This window comes from Apteryx rowi, unplaced genomic scaffold (assembly GCF_003343035.1).
Source record: "Apteryx rowi isolate R43461 unplaced genomic scaffold, aptRow1 scaffold_62, whole genome shotgun sequence".
NCBI lineage: Eukaryota > Metazoa > Chordata > Aves > Apterygiformes > Apterygidae > Apteryx > Apteryx rowi.
The window spans coordinates 1931850-1953950 of NW_020450894.1; the positions used below are offsets into that span (position 1 = coordinate 1931850).

General features: G+C 44.7%; 1 protein-coding gene across 2 annotated transcripts in view; it reads right to left on the bottom strand.

Annotated features, from left to right (window-relative positions):
* Positions 1-21731, bottom strand: part of DENND2A (DENN domain containing 2A) — a 44311-nt gene extending 22580 nt beyond the window's left edge. For both annotated transcript variants that reach the window (XR_003256365.1, XM_026083945.1), the window contains exons 1-8: positions 21657-21731; positions 17440-17538; positions 14506-15717; positions 13279-13406; positions 9753-9874; positions 6410-6607; positions 3199-3292; positions 1818-1868 (exon numbers count right to left, since the gene is read on the bottom strand). Coding sequence is in view for 1 of the 2 variants with exons in the window: in XM_026083945.1 (XP_025939730.1) it covers positions 1818-1868; positions 3199-3292; positions 6410-6607; positions 9753-9874; positions 13279-13406; positions 14506-15717; positions 17440-17510 (1876 nt within the window). In the remaining variant the exon portion in view is untranslated. The remainder of the gene's footprint in view (positions 1-1817; positions 1869-3198; positions 3293-6409; positions 6608-9752; positions 9875-13278; positions 13407-14505; positions 15718-17439; positions 17539-21656) is intronic.
* Between the last annotated feature and the right edge of the window lie 370 nt (positions 21732-22101).

Genomic DNA, 22101 nt, shown 5'->3' on the forward strand with positions numbered 1-22101 from the left:
AATCACACTTTTCTAGACATGGAAGCTTTTATCACAGTCACTCAGATCCAGGTATGGATGTGGATATTGCTCACAGCCCAGTGCTGTCAGACCTGGGGTGACTTTGCTCCATCTCCATCATCCCCTCCACAAGCAGTTCCTAGTTGCAAGAGAAAACAGTTCTCTCTTTGGATTTATGTACATTCACGTTCCATCTCCAACAACAAAAACTTTTTATGAGGAGAGAGCAGAATAGCAAAGGAAGAGACAAGGGAAAGCAGGTTCCTCTTCTCAAACCCACTGAGCTTATACTTGTTCAGGTAGTGCTTAAGTCTGGCTATGAAGATGGAGATGTGGTAACACTGCAACAGTGAAGTCTGTATCACAGCAGCAAGGGAGGCATGCTACCCAGTCAGACCATTTTTCCTCTAGATTTTAGTAGAGTGGTAGGGCTGTACGCTATCATAGTATTGCCTTCCCCATGTTCTTGGTAGATACGGGCCAAAAACATGCTGTCTGGATTCAGACTCAGACTGAGATCAGGTCAGGATTCATTCAGGATCAGAACTGATGGCTCTAAGACCTCCTGAGCTCTTCTGGCCAACAGACTAGAAAACAGACTTATGCAAAGCTGTCAGGCTGGGAAGTACTAAGATGTTACATAGAAACAGAGGGTGAAATACATGATTCACCTTGGCCATCAGGAACAAGAGTTTGCCTTCTTGGTCATATCTACACTATCTTTCTCAGCTGCATCTGAATATGGACTGTAGTTCACAAAACCACGTTTCAAGCTGATTGTGAATGCAATCCCTGAAAGATCTGGGCTCAAACCCTTTCCCCCCTATATCCAGGCTAGCCTGAGAGCCTGTCAAAAGGTAGGCAGTGGCAGAAGGTTTTGGTTTGTACAAATACCAAGTTTCCCAGTGATGACGAAAGCAACAGCAGACATACAAGAGTTCTTGCATGGGAAGTGGTGCTCACAAACACATGAGGAAACTCAGATTGTGGTTTCTGTTCTAAAAACATAAAAGAGGGTAAGTAAGGATGAGCATTCCTAAGCACAACCCACTGAGGTTGACACAGAGTGGGAACTGCTGCTTGTACCTGTCTTTTCAGCTTAGGAACAGATCAGCTACCCAGATCAGGTGTGCATTTGGACCAGAATCAGGAAACTTTGGAATCTGAAGGAGTTTCAATTTTGCATTCCAACTCTGTTGGAATTTTTAATTTGCTATATAAATCCCTACAAGACTACTGCCACCAGCATGTCACAAGGCTGATTACCAATTCAAGAAGGTTTGAGAAGAATTTTCTGGAGACCAATATACCACACAGCTCTACCGAAGTGAAGCAAGCAGTGCTCCATCACAATTCAGCAAATGCAGAAGAGTTTAATTAGCAATAAATCATATAGTGCAATGCCAGTTTTCTAGCTAGTCAGTCTGGCTTGAGAGTTTTCTCCCTTAGCAAATATGTAGTGGAGCTTTGGGCATCCTGTCCTATTGTGATGCTGCCTCTGGTAACCTGTTCACACATTTGTTACCTTGTACTTGGAAAAGTCTCCCTGCACTTTCATGGTGCCCAAGCCATCTCCTGTGAAAGTCAATGTAAAAAGCTTAGACGGGAGTTGGTATAGACACTAGTTTTAGACTCCTATAGTCCTCTGCCTACGGAGTTCCTCCTGCAGTTTTGAGGTCTTTGTTTCGTCTCTGCATTCTGCGTGGAAACAACCTCTTTCTCCAAAGCCAGAGCAAAGAGGAGAGATCTTGACCACCTGAGGAACTCAGAGGAGAGTTTATGAGGAGCCATTTGTTCTCTTCACATATTTTCCTTACCTTTCAGCTTCTCTTCAGTATCACTGTCTGATTCACTGTTTTCATCTGTAACTAGGAAAAAAGAAAGCGGAAGATGAAATATAATAGTGCATTTCTTACCACTGGCAAGATAAAGCCAAGCCTAACAACTTTAGGAAGACAGACAGTATAGATACTAAGGATCTCATCCTTTTCAAGGATGCACATTCCCACAAACACTTCACTCACCAAACTTAGTATCTTCCCATTCATTCAGGAGATCAGAAAAATGCAACAAAATAATTTTACATAGCAAGAGAGTTGCATGAAGAATAAATTGCAAGAGCAGCATTTTACCCATGTCTGTGTGAGCACAACATCAAGGCAAAACACTGATTAATGTGTTTAGCTTGAATACAAAATAAATAGCTTGCAGGACAAGGGAAAAAAAAACAATTGCCAGAGTGAATCAGACTGAAGGTCTCTGTGGTCTAATAGCTTGTTTTTGACAGTGACCAGCAGCCTCTGATGCTGCAGAATGGGTCGAAAAATATTCTAGAAACCAGTCTGGGATGCTGTCCCACCCCCCAAAAGTTCATCCGTATCTTTACATATAAACACACACACACACACACACACACACACACACACAGAGTTTACATATAAAATCGGATAAATACTAACAAGTAATTGTAGGAAACAGAGTTGGAAGTCACCTTGCACTGGAAATTATGATGCTTTGGAAAAAAAAAATATTGTGTTGAAAAGACATAATTTTAAATTTTACAGAGAACAGACATTTAAAAATAATTGCTCTGAAGTATCTGAATGGTTCTGGTGAGCTAGGAGCCAGCACACCTCTAAGCTCTAAGACTTCTCAACTGACAGTGGAAGGCTGAAAGTCTCACTCTTGCGATGGTAGAGACGGTCCTACAGTCAAGAGCCTAAAACCCCTGATTCCCAAATGACGCTATTTGTTTATTGGGATGCTGAAGAAACCAGGCCTGTTTCAAAATCTATTATCTTCCATTGGACAGTTCAGTAAAGTGACACATTCTCACAAAATATTTTGATCTCAACAGAAGAGCCTCTTTGGACAGAATATTCCTCTGCAAAGCTTTCAGCCAGTTCCAGAAATAAACATCAAAAAGAGGAGACATTTTTGGTGTGACCTATAAGGTTATCATGGAGAACAGTGGAATGAAAACGAATCAAGAAAAACAAAAAATTGCCCTTTCAGGAAAGGTTCTCGGGCAGTGGAACAGTCTTTGGCTTCCCAAAAGAAGGGGTGGAAGCCCCAACTCAGTCTCACTCTGGACTGGAAGAAGTGATAGAAAACATCACATAAATCAGCAAGTCAGCCTAAACTCCAAGACAAGTCCTCAAAAAGTCTTAGATGTATGATGATTCAAAAATCCTTTACCTTTCCCTGAATTGCTCTCTGTAGACTGTGATAGTCTCTTGACACGTTTCTTTCCCCTCCGTGCCTCATAAATAGCATTGATTTTCAACACAAGCTGCTCAGCAAACACACAAACAAACAAAAAAAGGTTAGTTTCTTCCCCAGACAAAGAGGAAAGTTATAATTTTATTGAAGGTATTCCATTACCCAATCCTGATTCTATAGAAACACTTCACATGATGGCCCAGAGTTGACAACTACCAGCATCTAACTTGCACAACAATCTATACCTACACCGCCAATAACCACACTCACTCTGGTACAGCAGCATGCTGGCACAGCAGAAGCCAAGGTAAGAAGTTCATGAAAGGCCAGGGTCTAACATGCTTTCACACTTCCAGCCCAGCATGGTCCATGTGGCTGTAGGAGCTCACTGGCACCCACCTGGGCCTCTCCGTGCCCTGCTCCACAGAGCACCAGAGGGTTCCTCAGGAACCCACTCTCATCTGCAGGTTTGAGAGCAGCAAACTCGGAGTGAGGATGACTGCAAATTTTAATAGCTTTAAGTCTTCAACATCTGTGGCAGAATGTGCTGGAGACACCTCTCTAGGAGACTGAGATATGTCTAGGTTAACCCCATCCAGGGTTACTTGGGGGAAAACTGCTTTTGGCATGTTATGCACAGTCCACTAGGAGAAGGAAACAGTGGTTACCACGCAACTTAAGGGTTCCCTAAAAATGGCTTCGCATAGGCTTTTGTTGTTGTTGTTTTTGTTTAAATGCAGAGTAATCAGGGCTCTAGTTTTGCCCCTGCCACAGCACAGGAAAGACATGGACAAACTGGAGCAAATGCAGCGGTGGGCATGGATATGGTGGAGGGCTGGAGCAGCTCCCTCCATAGCAAGGGGAGACTGTGGGAACAGGGCTTGCTCAGCTGAGAGAAGAGGTGGCTGTGGGGGCACCTAAAGCAGCCCTAGCACCTATGAGGGGTCACTGTGAGGATGCAGCCAGCCCTGAACAGCGATGCGCGGTGGGAGGGTGAGAGACAATGAGCACAATTTGTAACAACAGAGGTTGAGACCGGATTTAAGGACAAACTGTTTCACTGTAAGGACAATCAGACAGCGGCACCAATTGCCTAGAGAGGCTGTGCCATCTCCATCCTTGGAGGTTTTCAAGCCCCAACTGGGTAAAGTCCTGAGCAACCTGGTCTGAGTTCAGAGCTTACCCTGCCTTGAGCAGGAGGTTGGACTAGAAACCTCCCAAGGTCCCTTCCCACCCGAGTTATCCTGTGATCCTATGATCTTATGATCCAACGGATGAGGACACAGAGCCCCCAGTGCTGGGGCAGTTATGCTGGGATCTCAGGACTGCTCCTCTAGTGCACAGGGCATTCAAGGCTGGTCAACTCTGTGCCATGGCATCAACCAGGCCCCAGAAAAGTGGGAAAAGGCACCCCATGTTTCCCGAAAAGCCAAATTCCAGAGATGTCAAAAGTGTTTCCAAACTAATGACAGCCCTTTTGCTCTAGCAGCACTGCAGTGTCACTGATTACTTCATAACAGATACCAAGCATGGGGGAAATGTATCACACAGGGAATGCTAAAGGAATTGAGATGGGTGGAGGCCAAAGGAGCTGAACTACTTTATACTAGTGATTTGGTTTTGCAAATCCTTTAATACTGGGCTTTCCAGCTGACCAGGCAAAAGGACGTTTCTCTGTTGGGTATAGCTGGGCTCAGTAGCTCATTCAGTGCCTCCTGGCTCCCTATCCCTCCTTGAAGGGGAGAGGAGTTGCAGAAGGAGCATGCCAAGCATCCCCGGGCCACCTCGAGCAGAGCTGCCTCCTTGTCAGGGTCCCAGGCAGGAGCAGCAGGACATGGCCACAGCATTCAGATTTATTCTAGAAACTTTGGGACCCTCTGTGCTTGTATGCACACATGCTGAGAGACCAAGGTGAGACAGGCAGTGTTAAAGAGGTGCCTACTAAGGACGCACTTGATTGGGGGAATCTGAATACAAACTTTCAAGTGGCAGGATGCTCTGGTGTGGAAGGATGGCCTCTATTCACCAGTTCAGCTCAATTCTCATGTTGGTCTTGTCACTGCACCCAGTAAATCTCACTTCCGAGCTTGTTCTGCAGGACTGCTCAGAGGCACTGCCCAGTAAATATGTACTCGTAACCTTACCTTCACAGCTCTTGACATAAATGTAAGTGCTCAAACACATACCCAGACAGAGCTCAAACACATACACAGAAGTGTAGGTATACATGGAAATAAAACCCTAGACATTTGTAACCATGGGCTCATCCCTGAAGAGCTGAGGTGTACAGTGAGGGCATTCAGAATCAGATATGTAAATATGGACACAGATCTTGCAATTAGGAAACAAAGGAGATACAAACACATCCTTATTTTCCCCCAGAAGAAAACTGTGGGTTCCAAAAAAAAATCACCACAGACAGGCTCTGGTAGTCTCTGCTTGTCCTGCAAAGACTGTGACAAGCAACTATGTTTTTATAACTGTGTTTTTGAAATGTTCAATAGATAGCTTGCTGTCAAACCTCACTTGGACTGAATACACTTCCTGTTAGATCTGGAAGAAAATAAAATTGAAATGGAGTCATACTGTATCCAAAAATGAAGTAGGAGATGATGCTAGGAGAAAATGCCCATGACTACAGACAACTCCTTTTGTCACTCAGATGTCAGATTTTGCTTTGTTCACCTAAAGTCATACCCCACCTTGAATGCCTGAATCAGACCTAGCAATGAACAACAGATTGCTAGCAGGAATACCAACAGTACACACAGACCGTTACTGACTGCCCATCTGTCAAGAAAGGAAAGAAACAAGATGCTGGTGGGGTGTTTTTTTCTTTTTCTTTTTCTTTTTTTTTTTGCACAAAATACTCATTGTTTTTTTCACCCCTCTGATGAAATTCAAGTTTTGTCCAAAAATGAAACTATGATATATTTTTTTTAATCTTTCCTGACAACCATGATAGATAGAACTCAGATGATTGATAGAAAAATAACTTCAAGGCTTGCAGAGATGTTTGTGCTCCTTCTCCTTCGGGGAGAAAGGAGGTTAAACAGGAGTCAAGTCAACTGGAAGGACAACAGCTCTACTGCACAGACACCACGCTGGAAACTGAAGAAAACTTTCTCTCATACTCACATTCCTGCCTGGGAGAAGCCAAGCAAAAGAGACAAATCCCTAGAGTTACCTTGGGAATCTTCCTTCTCCTCTTGCCATTCTGAGGGTCTCCCAGGGAGAAGAAGGTGTCATCTGGACTGCTGGGGGTCGAGGGAGGGCTGATTTTGGATGGTGACCCAGTCCCATCACGGCTCAGTTTCCGTATATCTGGCAGTTTGAAACTCCGCCGCTCTGAGCTTTGTCGGAAAAAAATGGGCTTGGAAAGCAACTGGAAAAGGAGACAAAAATGGAGGAGAAGGAATGCATGAACACAGAACTTCATGTACCTCTGCTTTGTCGCTAACACTGTCATGGCAGTAAATCCAGTGGGGCAACCACAGCACTCAGCTGGTAAAATGGCATAACTTCTTGGAATGCGAACAGATTTCTGCACACATAAAAAACTCACTCAACTTCCAGAGCCACACCAGGACTATTTGACGAGCAATTTAACCATCCCGTATTCATTCTAGAACAGAACAGAGTCTCAGGGGTTGGCCAAGAAGCCTCACTCTAGTGTGCAAAAAACTCCCAAGACTTGTGCAATACAGAGGCTGGGACTGTAAACAGGACAAGACTAATCAATCAGTCATCCACAAGCATTTGGCATAAGGAGCAGCTGGCCAAAAGGAACAGAGAAGCAGTGAGACCATGAACAGCATGGTCAGTCTGACCCAATACTCTGTGTCTGTCAGTGGCCAGAACCAAATATTTCAGAGGAGGATTCAAAAAAATGCCATTATAGACAATAATGGAGATCGGTTTCCTCCTAAACCCATCAGTAAGTTCAGTGGGAACACAACAGTTGATATTTAAGTACCAGCATAAAGTTCTTAAAGTCTCTGACCAAAAACAGCATCAGAGAAGCAGAAAGTTCAGCTGCAGATAAATGAGGGTAAACTACCTCCCATCACAAAGATGCTCCACGAGAACTTTTTTTTGTCTTCTCCTACAAAATTTCCTAGCAGTTATGATAAGATTAAGTTGCCCCTTTCCCGGGCATTGTACATGCATTTGCAAAGGAAATATCTACATGGCACAAGGAGGTGCAAGAGAGTGGTATCTGAGCTAATTCTGAACAAGTCACATCAGCACTGTAGCTGAGGTAGTGCAACAGTCTGCCCAGGTTAACAGACATCCTCAGCAGGGTTATTAGCCAGACTGACTCACTCAGGCTAGCTCAGGTGTCTCTGGATGGTTTGGCAGAAGACATAACTTACAGATATGCTTACTACCCAGTGAAAAGTCACATATTAAAATGAGTCTAGGAAGAGCCTTCTAGCTGAAGGCTCTCATCCGTAATTGCACTAGGGATATAAGCTGCTTCTGAACAATCTGCCCAAATCCATTTTCATCAGTCCCTATCCCAGGTAGGCTCTCTAGTGTGACTCTCACCACAGTTGCAAGCAAGTTAGTTGTTAAGAGAGCTGCAGCACCTGTTTCCTGATTGTTGCGGACCATGGATTTCGGATGTCAAAGCACCCTACTGGAACAGAGTTACTCCCATTCAGCTCCTTGCTAGCTGTCTTGCTGGGAACCATATCCAGGGTGAAAGACACACCTGTGCAACACTGCTGCCCCATTTTGATAGCATGGGTGGGAAAAAAGAGTGCACGGGCCCTTACAAAGCCCTCTGACGGAAATCAATTTCATCCCAGCACTGACAATCCATGCTGCTCTGGACCTAACTAGTTACAAGGAGAATACATTGAGAACTGCAGGGCAATTTTTACTTTAAAGTGTCAAATTATCTAAAAAATTCAGCTTCTGATTAAGCTGGTTGAAAAATAGTAACACGTTAAGAAATGCTGCGTGTCAAACTTCTGAAGATGTTGGGTAACAGCTCTAATAATAGTTGCAACTTGGAGAGCATGGGAAAACCCTCTGGTCACGAAAACCATGTCTAGATCCCTACTATCTGCTGTGAACCCAGTTGTTGCCAGGATGATTTCTGCTTGTCACATTGTCTGTGCTGTTTTGGGCTTGGACTATCTAAACGGAAAACAGAAACCAATCAAAACAACTCTGGAAGCTGAGAGCAGGGCTGGCCTTTGGTAAGCCTTGAGCTCTGAGCAAAAGGTGCAGACTAACATTTCCTCTTTTCCTTTGGTCTCACTGACAAGGAGGAAAACGGTACTTGGCTGTGAGCTTCACTGCTGGTTGGGAATCAACAGAGTCCACACTGTTAGGGCTGGCTCCCTAACCAGGGGACTGGCACTGCATTAGTTGCCAGCAACCAGTCTCATCAAGGAGAGAACAGGGCCATCCTAAGGGAGGGGGCCGCAGAGGCTCCTTGATATCTGCATGAATAGACTGCACACTGCCCACAGATGCTGAGCCAAGAGACAGCAGGTTTTGGCTGCCCAAGCATTTAAATGACACGTTGAGGGAGGGGAAGAGCAGCTGTCCTACACTGGAGGTCTTCCCAGGGTCTGCAATAACGGATGAAGACCCTTTATTTTTCAGTAAAGTATTTTTCAGTGAAGACCCCCTTATTTTTCAGTATCTGGAAGAAATTTAATGTCTCAATTTTGTCTCAGTACAGGCCTGCGACAAAAAACACAGCAGCCAGCTTCCATCCACAGCTCTTCCAGTGTTCTTTAAGCAGCCTCCTTGACAATGCTCTAGCCTTTCACTATGAAACACACTGGGATTTTTCTATGGAATCAGAGCTAATTCCCAAATCCAAACCACCCCATTATCATGAATACACTCATTTCTGGATTCCCATTTTGTATCTATTGCCCCTAAATCCACCTGTTCCGGCAAGAGGAGGATGAGATCTCAGCTCATCCTCACTCCAAATTTATTAAGAATCTGAAGGCAGGTTTCCAGAGGTGAGGGGCTGAAGTCTCAAGCTAGACGCTACTGTACTCTTTGCACACTTGAACTGGCTGAAATTCAAAAGCCGCTCTTTTCTTGCTATACATTTGTTGCAGAAATTGCTCAGGGTACAGGGACACAGAAAGACTTTGCTGGGAACACACATTCGTATACAAAACGGTCCTTTTATCATACTAGTCTTAGGATGCACCTGCATAAAATCCCAGTGTAACACTAAAGAATTCAGTTCCTTTCGATCCAAATGCTCACTATTTAGTGCATCCCTGATGCAAAGTACCAGGGGAAGGTAGCCCTGGTGTGAAAAAGAACAAAAGCCAAGAAACCATTCCTATAAGGGAATGCTGTTTTTACCTTGCTAAAGGACAATAAATCCCCTCCTATCACAACCCACTCTACAGTGATTAAGATGTAAAGAAAAAAACCCTGATGTTATGACAGTCAGTGGCAAAACTCCCCTGTTTCCACACAGGACCTGGATTTTACCCAAAGGCTTTCTGGAACAGGAGACATGGACACATGAATCAAAGTACCTTAGTGGGGGTCCCAGGTACAGAAGAGGTCGGGGATGCTGGGAAGGTCAGGACACATTTCTTCCCCAAACAGCGGCTGTTGGTCTCAATGTCTTCATAGGGGTTTTCCTTTGATGGTGGATCTGAAGGAAAAAGCCATATGCAAGGGATTATAAGTGCAGAAAATCCTTGAGGTTTGCCATAAAAATCTGTTTGGTGATCTGCTGGCCTTCTCCCACCTCCCACATCAGACAAAGACCTGTTCTCAAGCATTCCTGCAATTGCTTCATTCTCTCCATAGCCCTAGAAGTCCAGCTGCTCACTGGACAGTGTCCAAACCCCGACACTGATGTATGCAGCCATAGGAACGTATCACAGAAACTACAGATGGAAAAGACCCAGCAAGTCCTGAAGTTCATTTCCCTGTCTTCAGAGGAGCTGTGAGGTTCTCATGCACATTGTTCCACAATTATATTTCCTTCTTTCCAGTCTTCTGCTTTGAATTCTCTACAAGTGAAACTGTGAGCTGAAGATTAGCAGAAAGCTCCTTTATCCTTTATTTACACCCCACACTAAAGGGGGACCTCTGGTCATCATTTAGTTGGGGCAGATGTGATGCTCTTGGGCTGAGTCTGCAGAAATATTTAATCCATTCTCTGAGCACAGAGGTCTGTCACACAGCATAGATTTTCAAACACATCTACCACTCATGGATGCCTCAATTCCTGCATGCCCCACTTCAGACACAAAGGGAAGCATTCACCTCACCTAATATAGGCCATCCAAAGTGAAGTGAAGTTACTCTCTCTCTCTCTCTCTCTCTCCCAAAAGACAGAGAGAGAAAGGGACACCTCTGAAGTAACATTCAGCCCATCCTTACATAGGATTCCCTCAAAAATATGAGTCTTGAATGACTATCCAGATGTGTCGCTCTCTCTCCACTGACTCTGGAGACAAGCTACATGACTAGTTTGATTTTAAATGCCCCAGATCAGGTATAATGAACTCCTTACATCCCACTCTTCAGCAGTGTCAAAAAAAACAAACACAAATGTCTTCAAAGAAATGTGCACAATCTGAAAAAGCAGGTTGCAATATTTCCATCACAGCAGGCAAAAATCTGTAACAAAGTCTCAGCCCAAGCACCTTCATGGGCAGGCAATTTGTTATGAGACTTCTCTTTTCATTACCATCCTTTCGTGCCATCCCAGTGGACAGCCGGAAGCCAAAGCAACCGTGTTTCTCTTATTTTCGTGTAATACTTGTCTAACAGCAAAGACTGGAGGTCATTAAGGCTGCTGGCCTCTGGGAACAAGGACTGCAGACAGCTCTATGATCTGTCTGCCCGGTGCGCTCCCACCTGCCTGCCTGCCTCCTGCCGGCAGGAGTGCAGCTGAAGGCACCAGACAAGGACACAAACGCAAGCCTTTCCCAACACTGGCTTCTATGCCACTCCATAGCTCAGTGATACCCAGGAGGGGTAGAAAGCCAAGGAGAGAAAAGCAAGCTGGTGTGATGCTGATGAAGGAAGTCTGTGCAAACATTTTGGTGGTAAATGTGCTCCTGCCCCTGAAAGAGGCTATTTATTCCAACAGCACACTTCAGTGCAGGAAATATAGTTCAGCTGCCACATACTGGGTAGACTGGAGCAAAAAGAAAGAAGAGCTTGGGTTCTTCTGCCCACTCCATCTTCACACTGCTTGGCAGCGTGTCCAGTTAGCCTCAGTCTAGAATAATGATCATGGTTGCGTTCTTTCTCACACATAAACTTTGACATCCATCTGCCCAATACAATTTCCAGCATTCCAGGCAAACAAGGGTGAATGGGTAAAAGGAGAGTGAGGAAGGTAATCTATGTGACTTGCTGAGAAAGGGAGCAATTCTACCACCAGCAATTGTACCCTCCCTAAACCCCACATATGCATAGGGGATGTATGTGGGTGCTTGCATGCCCTCATGGACACACGTGATCCTCTGTGGATAGTGCTGGCATTCTGCAACTGAAGGACAGGCTGAACAGTGCCAGAAGTCCTTGTCCCCCTCCATATGTGTGGTTTTCACATGTTGCTTATCTTTTGGGGAGTCTCCCCGCCTGTGGTCTTGTGAAAAACAAAATTGTAGGTTTGTTGGAGTCATCCCTGCCCACCCCTTTCCCTCACAGTAACACCACAAGGACTGCAGGAGCCAATTAAAGATCATTAACTCCAGACAAAGTCTAAATCTACAGCAAGGAAACAGAAACCCATGCATGTCCCAGTAGCTGAAGCTGACAATTATCCATAATTTCACTTTCTTCTAATCTTTGTACTTAAAACGCTGGAGAGGAGAGGAATTTCAGTCTGGTACTTGAGTTCTCTGCAAGCTTGGAACAGAGGGGTGAGCTTGTGTTTCAATGGACAGATTTGCCCATATAGCCACTCTGTAATGCTATCCCTGTTATTGCAGCTGAGAAGGTGACCCTTACACACTAGTTTCTGAGACCCAGGGGGGAAAAAGAGGGAAGGAAAAAAAAACAACAACCCCCCCCCCCAAAAAAAAAAACCCAAGCAGCTGTTCAGGTGTTCCCTGTCCCTTTGTCCTCCAAAACAAAGAGAGGAAAAAGGCAAACACGGGGCCTCTAGCTCCACAAAAGAGGCAGACAGCTTCAAAAGTGTCAAAAAGGACAGACTGGCATCACCTTGGCTGCAAACAGTCCCAAACAAATATGATTCCTTTGAGAGATCTTTCTAACCAAATATGATGAGATTTTACACATATCAAAATAAAGCCTTGACTGTTCCTGAGAGAGAGCAGCTGCCTCCCACACTGAACAACACAGACCACCTTTCTAGGATAAGAGCTGTAGGGTAAGAGCTGATGCAGCTATTCTGTTCCTGTTCTCTTCCTATTCTGTTAAACCATGCCAAGAGTCTTCCACACCAGGCTACAGCTACTAAAACTTAGTAAATTTTTTTCAAAAGGATACTTCTACTCTATGCTTCTATTCTTCCATAAAAGGCCATCTAACTCACTGTACTAACAAAACACTGTACAAATGGAGAGTATTACAGGAAATAATCTTGGAAATGGCATTGATTTGCCGTTGAAGTTGGAGAGCGAGATAAAATTCAATTTCAAAGACTGTAAGATCTAGTTTTTTAATTCTGATGGTACCTGGAGCCATGCACAATCCTATTTCTGAACCGTGGAATTTACTTCACGGCTATGTTTTCAGTCTGTTAGCATTATCTCTACAGTAACAAGCTCATCGCAAGGGACGGAGTAAAGCTGTGAGAATTAGTCCTCAGAACAAAAGGTAGATAGAGGACAGATGTCAGCAAAGAATAAAAACTGGCTCCCACATGCCTCAAGTTCATCTTTGAACCTGAGGAGTTATGAAATATTTTGTCCATTTGTTTTTTATTACTTGTCAATAATCTGTGTAAAGCATGTCATTTGGATAATAAATATACTTTCTTCAGTTCCTCTGCTGGGTCCCTGTTGACCACAAGTCATCTGAGTTATTCAGTGTTTGCAGTCAAATCCCTTCCCCACCCAAAGCTCCTACCCAGTATGTCTTCATAGATGTTTTCCTCAGATAAAGTGCGTGTGAGGGCCAACTTGGTCTGCGCGTACCAATCCACCCTGCCGTTCTCAGATGATGACTGCAGCAAGTCTTCAAACTCATATGACTTCCTGCACCATTGATGGAAGGGGAAAAGGAACAGAGAAGACAGTGACATAGCTAAACAGATTTTATAACCAAATTATAGCACTTTATAATTCACTTCTCTGCAGCACGCCTCACAGTTGAAAAAATGAATTAGTGAGAACATTTCACAGTTGCATCCCTTATAAAGCATGAAAAACAACCATATGAGATCTGTTATTTTTACCAGTCACACAAATGAAGATGTTTCAGGGATTATGTAGCTTATCTGGGTTGTCATGGTAATAGCTCACTGTGAAGATGTGTCAAGTGTCCTGTTACACTGCACAGGGTCTCAGGCCATGAGAGGTCCCATTTACAACATAGGTCCCACCCTCAGCAAGAGTGAGGGGTCTCAAAATCAGGTCCCTTTGAAGCAGTACAGGAGAGCAATACTCACATGCTGGATGGTGGAAAGGGAAAAGCAATCAAGTCTATTCCACTACCAAACCCAGAAAGTTTCAATTTCCCTCCCTCACCCAAGCCAGGAATTTTTGTTTTTAAGTGACAGTTTATGCAGAGGACATTAGAAACAGCTGTGTATTTTAGGCTCCTCACCCCAGAATGTGTGGGGTTACAACCATAGGGGGCAGGGAGAAAAGACAATAAAGCACTCCAGAAAAATATAAAAACATCAGATCCAGTTAGAATATGTCTGCTATCAACAGTGAAAATGCTGTGATAGTTTGGAACTTATCAGTCCAAAACCTGGTTCCAGATGAGCTATCTTCGTTCTGCAAGTAAACAGATTTTACACACAAACACACACGCACACACATGCGCACACACAAAACCCCCTCAATCTTGGGCTTGAAGGTTAAGCTAGGTAATACAGTCACAGTCTCCAGCAATGTGACCTTAAAGCCCAAATCTGCCATTGCTTATCTCTTCACAGCTATCCTGTGAAGTTCTGCTGGCCTCTCATAAGTTCTCAGAGGTGTAACTGAGAGCTGAGTTATGGCCAGCAAGACTCTCAATTACTAGCGATTATGAGTGACCAGGGAAGATCCAGCTGTCTTGGTGAGATATGGGAAGGTGGGACACCACCATCAAGATCAGCACTTACACGCAAAACAGCCCATATACCTGTGGTCAGCATTGTTCTTGTGCTTTCCATTCCAGAGTCTTCTGCTGACGGCTGATGGGGGAGGAGAAGAAGGGAGAGGAGGGGGAGGAATGGATGGCAGAGGGGGTAAGTTTCTTTTATTCCTAGTTGTGGGCACCCAGTCCTCTTCCCCCTCATGTTTGAAAGTCCGCCGGGGCTTTGGCAGCGGGTTGATGAAGGGTTTCTTCTCTGGCACTCCTGGCTCTGTGTACACATTCTCCACAGTGCAGTCCTTGTGTTTCGCCTGAGAAGTTCTTACCTCTTCTAGAGTTCCAAAAATTGGCTCACTGATTTCAGAGTCCAAGACAAGAAGCCTTTTGTTGAGTTCAGCCCCACATGTGCTCTCATGGCCCTCAGGGTTAGTGCGTACTTGTGCCGCCTTCTCCTGCAGGCACTGTGGAGAGTAGTAAGTACCAGGCAACTGAGGCTGCAGCTCTGCTGAGCCATCCTTCAAAGCCTGCTCCAGCTTTTTCACCTGGCTGAGCACTGAAAGATTCTCCTTCTGGACCTCCCATTTCCCACCTTTTACCTCTTTGCATTTTCCAATACTGGACTCCACTTCCTCACCTTTCTCTGTTTCCCCCTTTCGCTCTGTTCCCTGACCTGCGCCTTTCGGAGTTCCTATTTTCCACTCATTCTCTTTGCCCGTCCCTTTGCACTCCAGTTCCCAGTTCAGAAGTCTCTTGGTCTCCACTTTACGAGTCACCAATGCTATCCCACTCGTCTTCTCAATTACACAGGGCATCTTGTGCTCCTCCTTAACTCCTTGCTCCTCCTCTCTGCGAGTAGGAGCAGAGGGTGTTTCCTTTTTCCCTTCCCATTCTGAGATTTTGTCCTTGATGCTGAAGGACTTATTCCTCAAGCCAATTTTTCCAGGTGACCATATGTTCTGAGTGCCTCCTATCTGTCTGCTGATTATTTTACTGTTTTCTTTAACATTCAGATCCACAGATGGGTCACTGATGATCATTTTGGGACTAAGCATGTTCTGCTGAAAGCAGTCTAGCCTTGGATCCAGCATCAAGTTCTCCAAGGCTCCCAGTGGGTTCTTCACCACAGAAGAAACTGGTTTAGCTTCAGATGTTAAACTTTGGGTGACAGAAGCACCTTCAGAACATCTCTCACTCAAAAATCCAAAAAGTCTTTCTAACTCCTTCACAGCAGCTGTATTGCTTTTATCTGAAAGCTTGATCCTGCATACCAAAGACAGAAAAGAATAAACATCCATTACCACTACTCACCCTTGCTTTAGTCCATCAGCTCCATAAGCTCTATTCATAAAGCTGGTAACAACTGAGATGCTCAAACCAAACACTTGAGAGAGAGGCTTATGTGGGAGAATTCTCAGGGAATGGTCCTTATAACCAGAAAACAATTTTCTCCTCTTGTTATGACTAAGACAAAGTTTGAAATGTAACCTTTCTCTGGGGCAGAAGTAAGTGGCAGGTGAGAAGTATTAATTTTTGTAGATCAGACATACCGATACCAGTGACAGGTTCACTAGCATTTCTGTGCATATGTTTAGGAGTATAGTAGAGTTTTGTACATATTCAGGGCATTAACCATGTCCATTGCAAATAAATGCAAAATGGACCATCTGCAAACAATAGCAAAATTTTTGCTACTAAACAGAGGAAAAACCATGTGATAGAGTCAGCATTCCTCTAGCACCTGCTCAGAGGACTCCACCTGGACTCATCCAGGTGTTCCCCAAGTGTATATTAACGCACAAAACCTAGACTTTTATTTTTACATTTCTATGGCCCTGCCATCCCAGTCTACACATGGGCTCGGGCTCATGGGCACCCAGGCACAGTTCCTCTCTGCACAGCACATGATGCAACACCAAGACACTAGATTCAACTTTCTCAGAGCAAGGGATAAAACACTTCCATTGTTTGAGTCCAAGCTGCATCAAAAATCCCTAATATCTTTCATCTGTGGATTTTCAAATGCTTCTATCAATATTATGCTACTCTATCTATATAGTAAAGTTCCAGCCGGACAGACTAACAGTTATTCCAGCACAAAATGTTTTTGAATCAAAGCACTTCTCAGCACTTTGCAATGTTGTAGGGGCTTGTATGGGCTTGGAAATGGGCACGAGGTCAATGCAAAGTAGTTACTGGGATGCAAACCCATATTGTTAGTCCAATTTAATCACAACCCTAGCATTGAGATTTAACTCACTAAACTGCTCTATTAACCTAAACGTATCAAGCTTGCCTATTCCAGAACTTACCACTGTTGTAAGAACATCCATTTGGATACCTTGTGTGCTGGCAGGCTTTGAGCTTTGTTCTGGCGTCAAGCAACCCTGGCAGCCATTACAGACTCAGCTGTAGTGCAAATCAAGTCTAGGATAGGTTGCTGAGCAGAAAGAGGACCTGAGCCAGATACTGTTTTTCCCTAGCCTCACAGACATTTAACTCCTATTTACCTCAGTGACAACACCATGCTTTGAACAAGAGCTGGCACTCTGAATAGCATGAGCCTTTCCCAGAGAGCAGGGCACCGCAGTGCCACTGGTTGTTGGACTGCACAGCAGAGACCAAGGCTGGACACTGGGACAAACCTGCTATGGGTGCGGACAGTAAGGCTTGCCTGAGGAGGCTGTGGAGTCTCCTGTGTTGTTGATTTGAAGCACAGGCTGGGCAAACTTTGATAGAGATGTCATCAGCAGAAACAGTCTTGCCCTTGGGCAGATCTCTTCTAGTACTGTGAGTCCAGGACATTATCAGTCTGACAGGATGCTAAAACATACTGCAACAGCCCTGAGATGGCAGTAAAACCAGTTGAGACAAACTGAGGTGTTTTAAGGTGTGAGGAGAGAGGGACAGTCCTTTGGTTTTCTTTCCACTAGGGAAAATAAACAAAACAAAGTATCCCAGAACTGAAATGCAGAAACCTCTTACCTCTCAACAGACTTGCAGACACTGCTTTCAGATTTGCTGCTCACATCGGCTGCCTCACTAGCTGTCATCATGTCAGCATGCAGCAGGGCAGCTGCTCACCTGCAGACAGACAGGCACAGGTAAGAGGCCTTGCTCTATGCTTAGCATCCTTCCCCAAACATACATATGTATGTTTCTTCTGGAATGCCAGGAGAATAACAGAGGGAAACATTACAGCTCCCTGAGGGCAGCCTCAGCATCCTCATCCGAAAAAAGGAAGGAAGGCGTGACAGTATTACCATTTAAAAGACCAGGAAAGAAAACATAGGTTTGGAAGGCAACAATTGTCTTTAGGTCTGTATCAACTGCAGTATTGTGATTTGAATATGAAGCACATATCCAAGCATATAAAAAGCATAAAAATGCTTTTATTATTGCCAAAATCTCAGGCGATTTAGATATCTTCCCTCACAGAAGACTAAATAAAAAATGATTTTAAAATGAACTGTGTTCAGGCCACATGGCCTAAGTGGTCACTGTGCCACTGTGCGTGAAGCATTATCACAACGTCTCCAACTTGGGACAGAAAACACTTTAGGCTGAAGAGACACTGTACTGAAGCAACTGGTTACCGTACATTATTCTCTCTCTGGTGGGTTGTGTTAGGCTGCTACTCATCTGCTTTCAGAGGATGACACGTTGAGCGGGGTACGATAAATCAGTTACAAAAATGAGTCATTTTGCCTCATTATTTTAGTATTCTCTGCCTTATGATTTCTAGAAGTCATGGAGCAAGACTGTTCCTCTCCTTTCCTCCTGTTCCTTTGAGTACTGCTGTTGCCCAATCAATGCAACAGACTCCCTCCTCTTTTTATTGCCCCACAAGCTAACTCTTACTCCTTTAAATAAATAAATAAATAAATAAATGATTATTCTGCAGCACCCTTTTCTTGCTTCTCAGATGGTCTGCTTGCTCTGCAGCATTTCAGTGACAAGAAGGGGTTCATCATTTTGTACACAATACTTGGAAAACATGAAGCCTCTCAAGTCTATCTACTTGACTGGTCGGCCAGATGCTACCCTGCCATGCCTAACATTAGGCAAATTTGAATGCCTCAGGAAAGTTTGTAATTTCTTACAGTTAAAAACAAAACAAAAAACCTCAAAACACTAAAGAACAAAAGGATCTCTCATTTCCACTGTCCCATTATTTGGGGGAGGTGGGGGAGGGAGAGAGAGAGAGACAGAAAGAGAGAGAAAAAAAGAAAGAAGGAAAGAAGGAAAGAAGGAAAGAAGGAAAGAAGGAAAGAAGGAAAGAAAGAGAAAGAAAGAGAGAAAGAAAGAGAGAAAGAAAGAGAGAAAGAAAGAGAAAAAAAAGATTCAGCCCTGTTTGTTCCCAGTTTTCTCTCTCACAGTTTTCTCTCTCTCCCTCCCTTCATTCCACACTGGCAATGTTCCTAAGATGAGGAATGAACTCTGGGTCAACTCAATGTGTACACATTCAGGGCAGTTCATCACTAACCATTTAGCAGACTCTCTTTCCCCAGACAATAAACCCCCTTGGCTTCTCTTCCTCATTAGTAGCTGGAACAAACACCCATTTCACATTGAAACACAGAGCAGCCTTGCAAAATTGTCAGAAAAATTTACCAGCCTGAGAAGCAAAATATATTCATCCATCCATTAACTGTTATGGATTGAGAATAATGAAAAACTAATGATCATTCACTTCCCTGTCCAAAGAATGACTCACCCAGGCAACCAAAGTAGATTTCTGCAAAGCTGTAACAGAGGTTGTTTTGCGTTTGGCTTGTAACTTCCCTAGAGCAAGGACAGTCTCTTTGCTCATAGTTCATTTAGTGCCTAGCACAGCAGCAGCTGTGACTGGAGCTCCTAGGCACTGCCTTTAGTGATAAGAAATGTAAGGACAACAGAAGTCAGCATATGCACAGCCCCTTTCCCTCCACTGCCACACTGAAGTTTTGCTCATGACAAGCTTCTCTCTCTTCATAAGGTCACATAATTCCCTGATCCGGAAACTCCATCTCCGAATCTTTTCCAGTAGACTGCTAACAAAAACTGGCTTGAAAACTGACACTTGGGTATGAGCAAATGTGTCATGGTGTTCATCAGCACAGTCATATATGACTGATGTACCTTGTGTAGGAGCAGCCGAAGAAGACAATAACTAATAAGAGGTGTAAACTGGACTCGTTTCTTCATCTGTAATAGATGGGATAGACTCCATTACCCTTGCTAAGCAGAAGCAGGGTAGAAAGCAGTTACTGAATCCTGTGAAAGGAGTCTCCTGTGAAAGGAGTTGCACCAGGGCTCACTGCCCTGCTCCTCCTTCAAAACAGCATCCCTGGGAGCTGGGGGACAAGGTTGTGGCAGCAGGTTCCCTCTCTGGAAGAGGGCTCTCACCCAGAGGTACGCAGGTCAGCGCCATGTGGAGCCAAGCCTAGAGGGACATCTCTCCCCCAGCCACTATCTGTGGTGAGAACAGCCAAAACAACACATTCGCACTGAGCAGATTAAAGAACAAGCCAGCAGTTCTCTAAGCAACAACACATCACATGTTGCAACAAAATCATAACCACCAAGGTATCTGCTGACACAGATACACCTATTCATAACACATGCAGCTTAGGGGACTAAAGTCATCCCTCGGAGATTCACAGATTGCTGTGCCTTCATCCTTGAGCAGCTGGGTATACAGTACGGCATCAGCATCATCCAGGAGGTTATCTCAGAATGCTAACTGGCTCTGCCCAAAAAAACATTTACCCAAACTCAGTGAAAGACATGAGGAAAAAAGAGTCAATTCTGGAATAAAAGCAGAAAATAATAAGGCACCTCCCAATTAGCCCAGTCAGAAAATTTTCCTGGGGCCAATCCCAAGCCTAAGCAAGCTCCAGAGGCGAATGGACCACCTCTTTCATCAACAAGGTCGTCAGAAACAACATCCAGGACTAACCCACAGACGTTCTCAAAATGTGACAAGAGGAAGCTGGGATGGCAGCAATGGAAAACTGCCTCCAGGAGGAAAACAAAAGGTAGCTCTTCTGCACTGAGGTGCGGCTCCACAAGGCACCCGAGTCAACATCACAGCTCACTGCAAAGGGCAAGGGGAGTTCCTGTTCCTCCCTCCTGTCTTCCTGCATCTCTGCCATGATCACACACTACCTCAACCCTGTGCTGGCTCGAGCTCTCTTTGGAGCCCCTCTGTGACCCATTTAACTCACTAATAGTTTAGACAAAGCAGTCCAAGCAAGGGGTCCAACATGTACCAGATGTGGTGCAAGGGAGGGGATGGGACTACGTGGACAGGAGAGAAAGAGGGAGGAGTGTGGGGAGAGAACACAAGAGAGCATATGTTGTGATGGGGAACAGAGACCCGCCAGGGCTCAGCTCCCTTACTTAAGCACTTAAGCCTCAATTAGGCAAGCTTATGTTAAGCAAGAAAGGAGAGGCCTAACAGAGCCCCCAGGCATCATCCTGCATCATCCTAACATGAAGAAGGAGCTGGACAGGAAGGATAAGAAAGGCAGGCTGCCATACATTAAGACTGGACTAAGAGAGGGGATAGACCCTCAGGATACCTACCATGAAAGGAAACCGGGAAAACCCTGTATTTGCAAAATCCTAGTCCTTGAAGCAGTAAGAAGGGAAAGATATGTTCCCAGCATGGATGATATTTAACCTGTGCAGCGGTATAGTCCTAACTGGAGTGCCAGTCCCTACATTCCCTGGCTGTGACAAGCTGAACAGTTCAGAAGTGTTATCTGAAAGATATTGCTTTCCTGCCTTACACGCACTATGACCAAGGCCCTTGAAACTGCCTAGAAGAAAACAAGTAAGGCTGAGTTCAGTTTGCAGATGACTTGAGAAAGATGCACCTACATCAGCCTGGTACATTTTGACTTATGGCTACTTTCTCTCTAAAGCACAGGAGAAGGTTCTGCCACACAATGGGAGGTACAGCCCCACGGCAACCCGTGCCCAGAGCCACCACTCCTAGCACGTATGCCTTGAAGCATCGAGGCCATAAATTCAGCAGAGGGGAGAGAAGGTGCCAAGCCCCATTTGGAGAGCCTCTTCGCTGCAATTTATTCAGGAATCCCTGCCATTGTTTGGAGGAACAAAGCAGTCATYTGATAGCGTTTCAAAATAAAACAGGGAAAGGAAGGACAGGGGAGGAGCTGGAAGGAAAGAGGGAGGGGAGGGAGCTCTCAAACCTGTTGGTTGCACTCTGGGAAGGATGTGAAGTCTCCCAGAAGAAGCCTCTCCGCCTGTCTCCCACACGCACCCAGCCCCACAATTCCCAGGGCCATGTGATAGGGGCTTCCTGCTACCAAGCAAAGCGAGACCTACCCCGACCTCTCTCTTCCAAACAGAGTTCCTGCCTGCTTTGTGTTTGCAAAGAGGCGTTTGTTTACTGATCTATCATTGGCATGCAGGAAACAGCCTTGAAATGAACTGTAATCATCTGTCTCCAGCAATAGCTGTTTGGTTTTCTTCTAATTTAAGTTTTCCTTTTTTCCCCCCTTCTTCCCAGATGCCCTCTTCCCCACTTGTGATCAAAAAGCTCTGTAGAGTATGCGCATCTGGTTCGAGCACTGGAGTGATGTTTCCAAAGCAACCACTAAATAAAAAAGAGGCTCTGACAGTAGGCACGCTCCT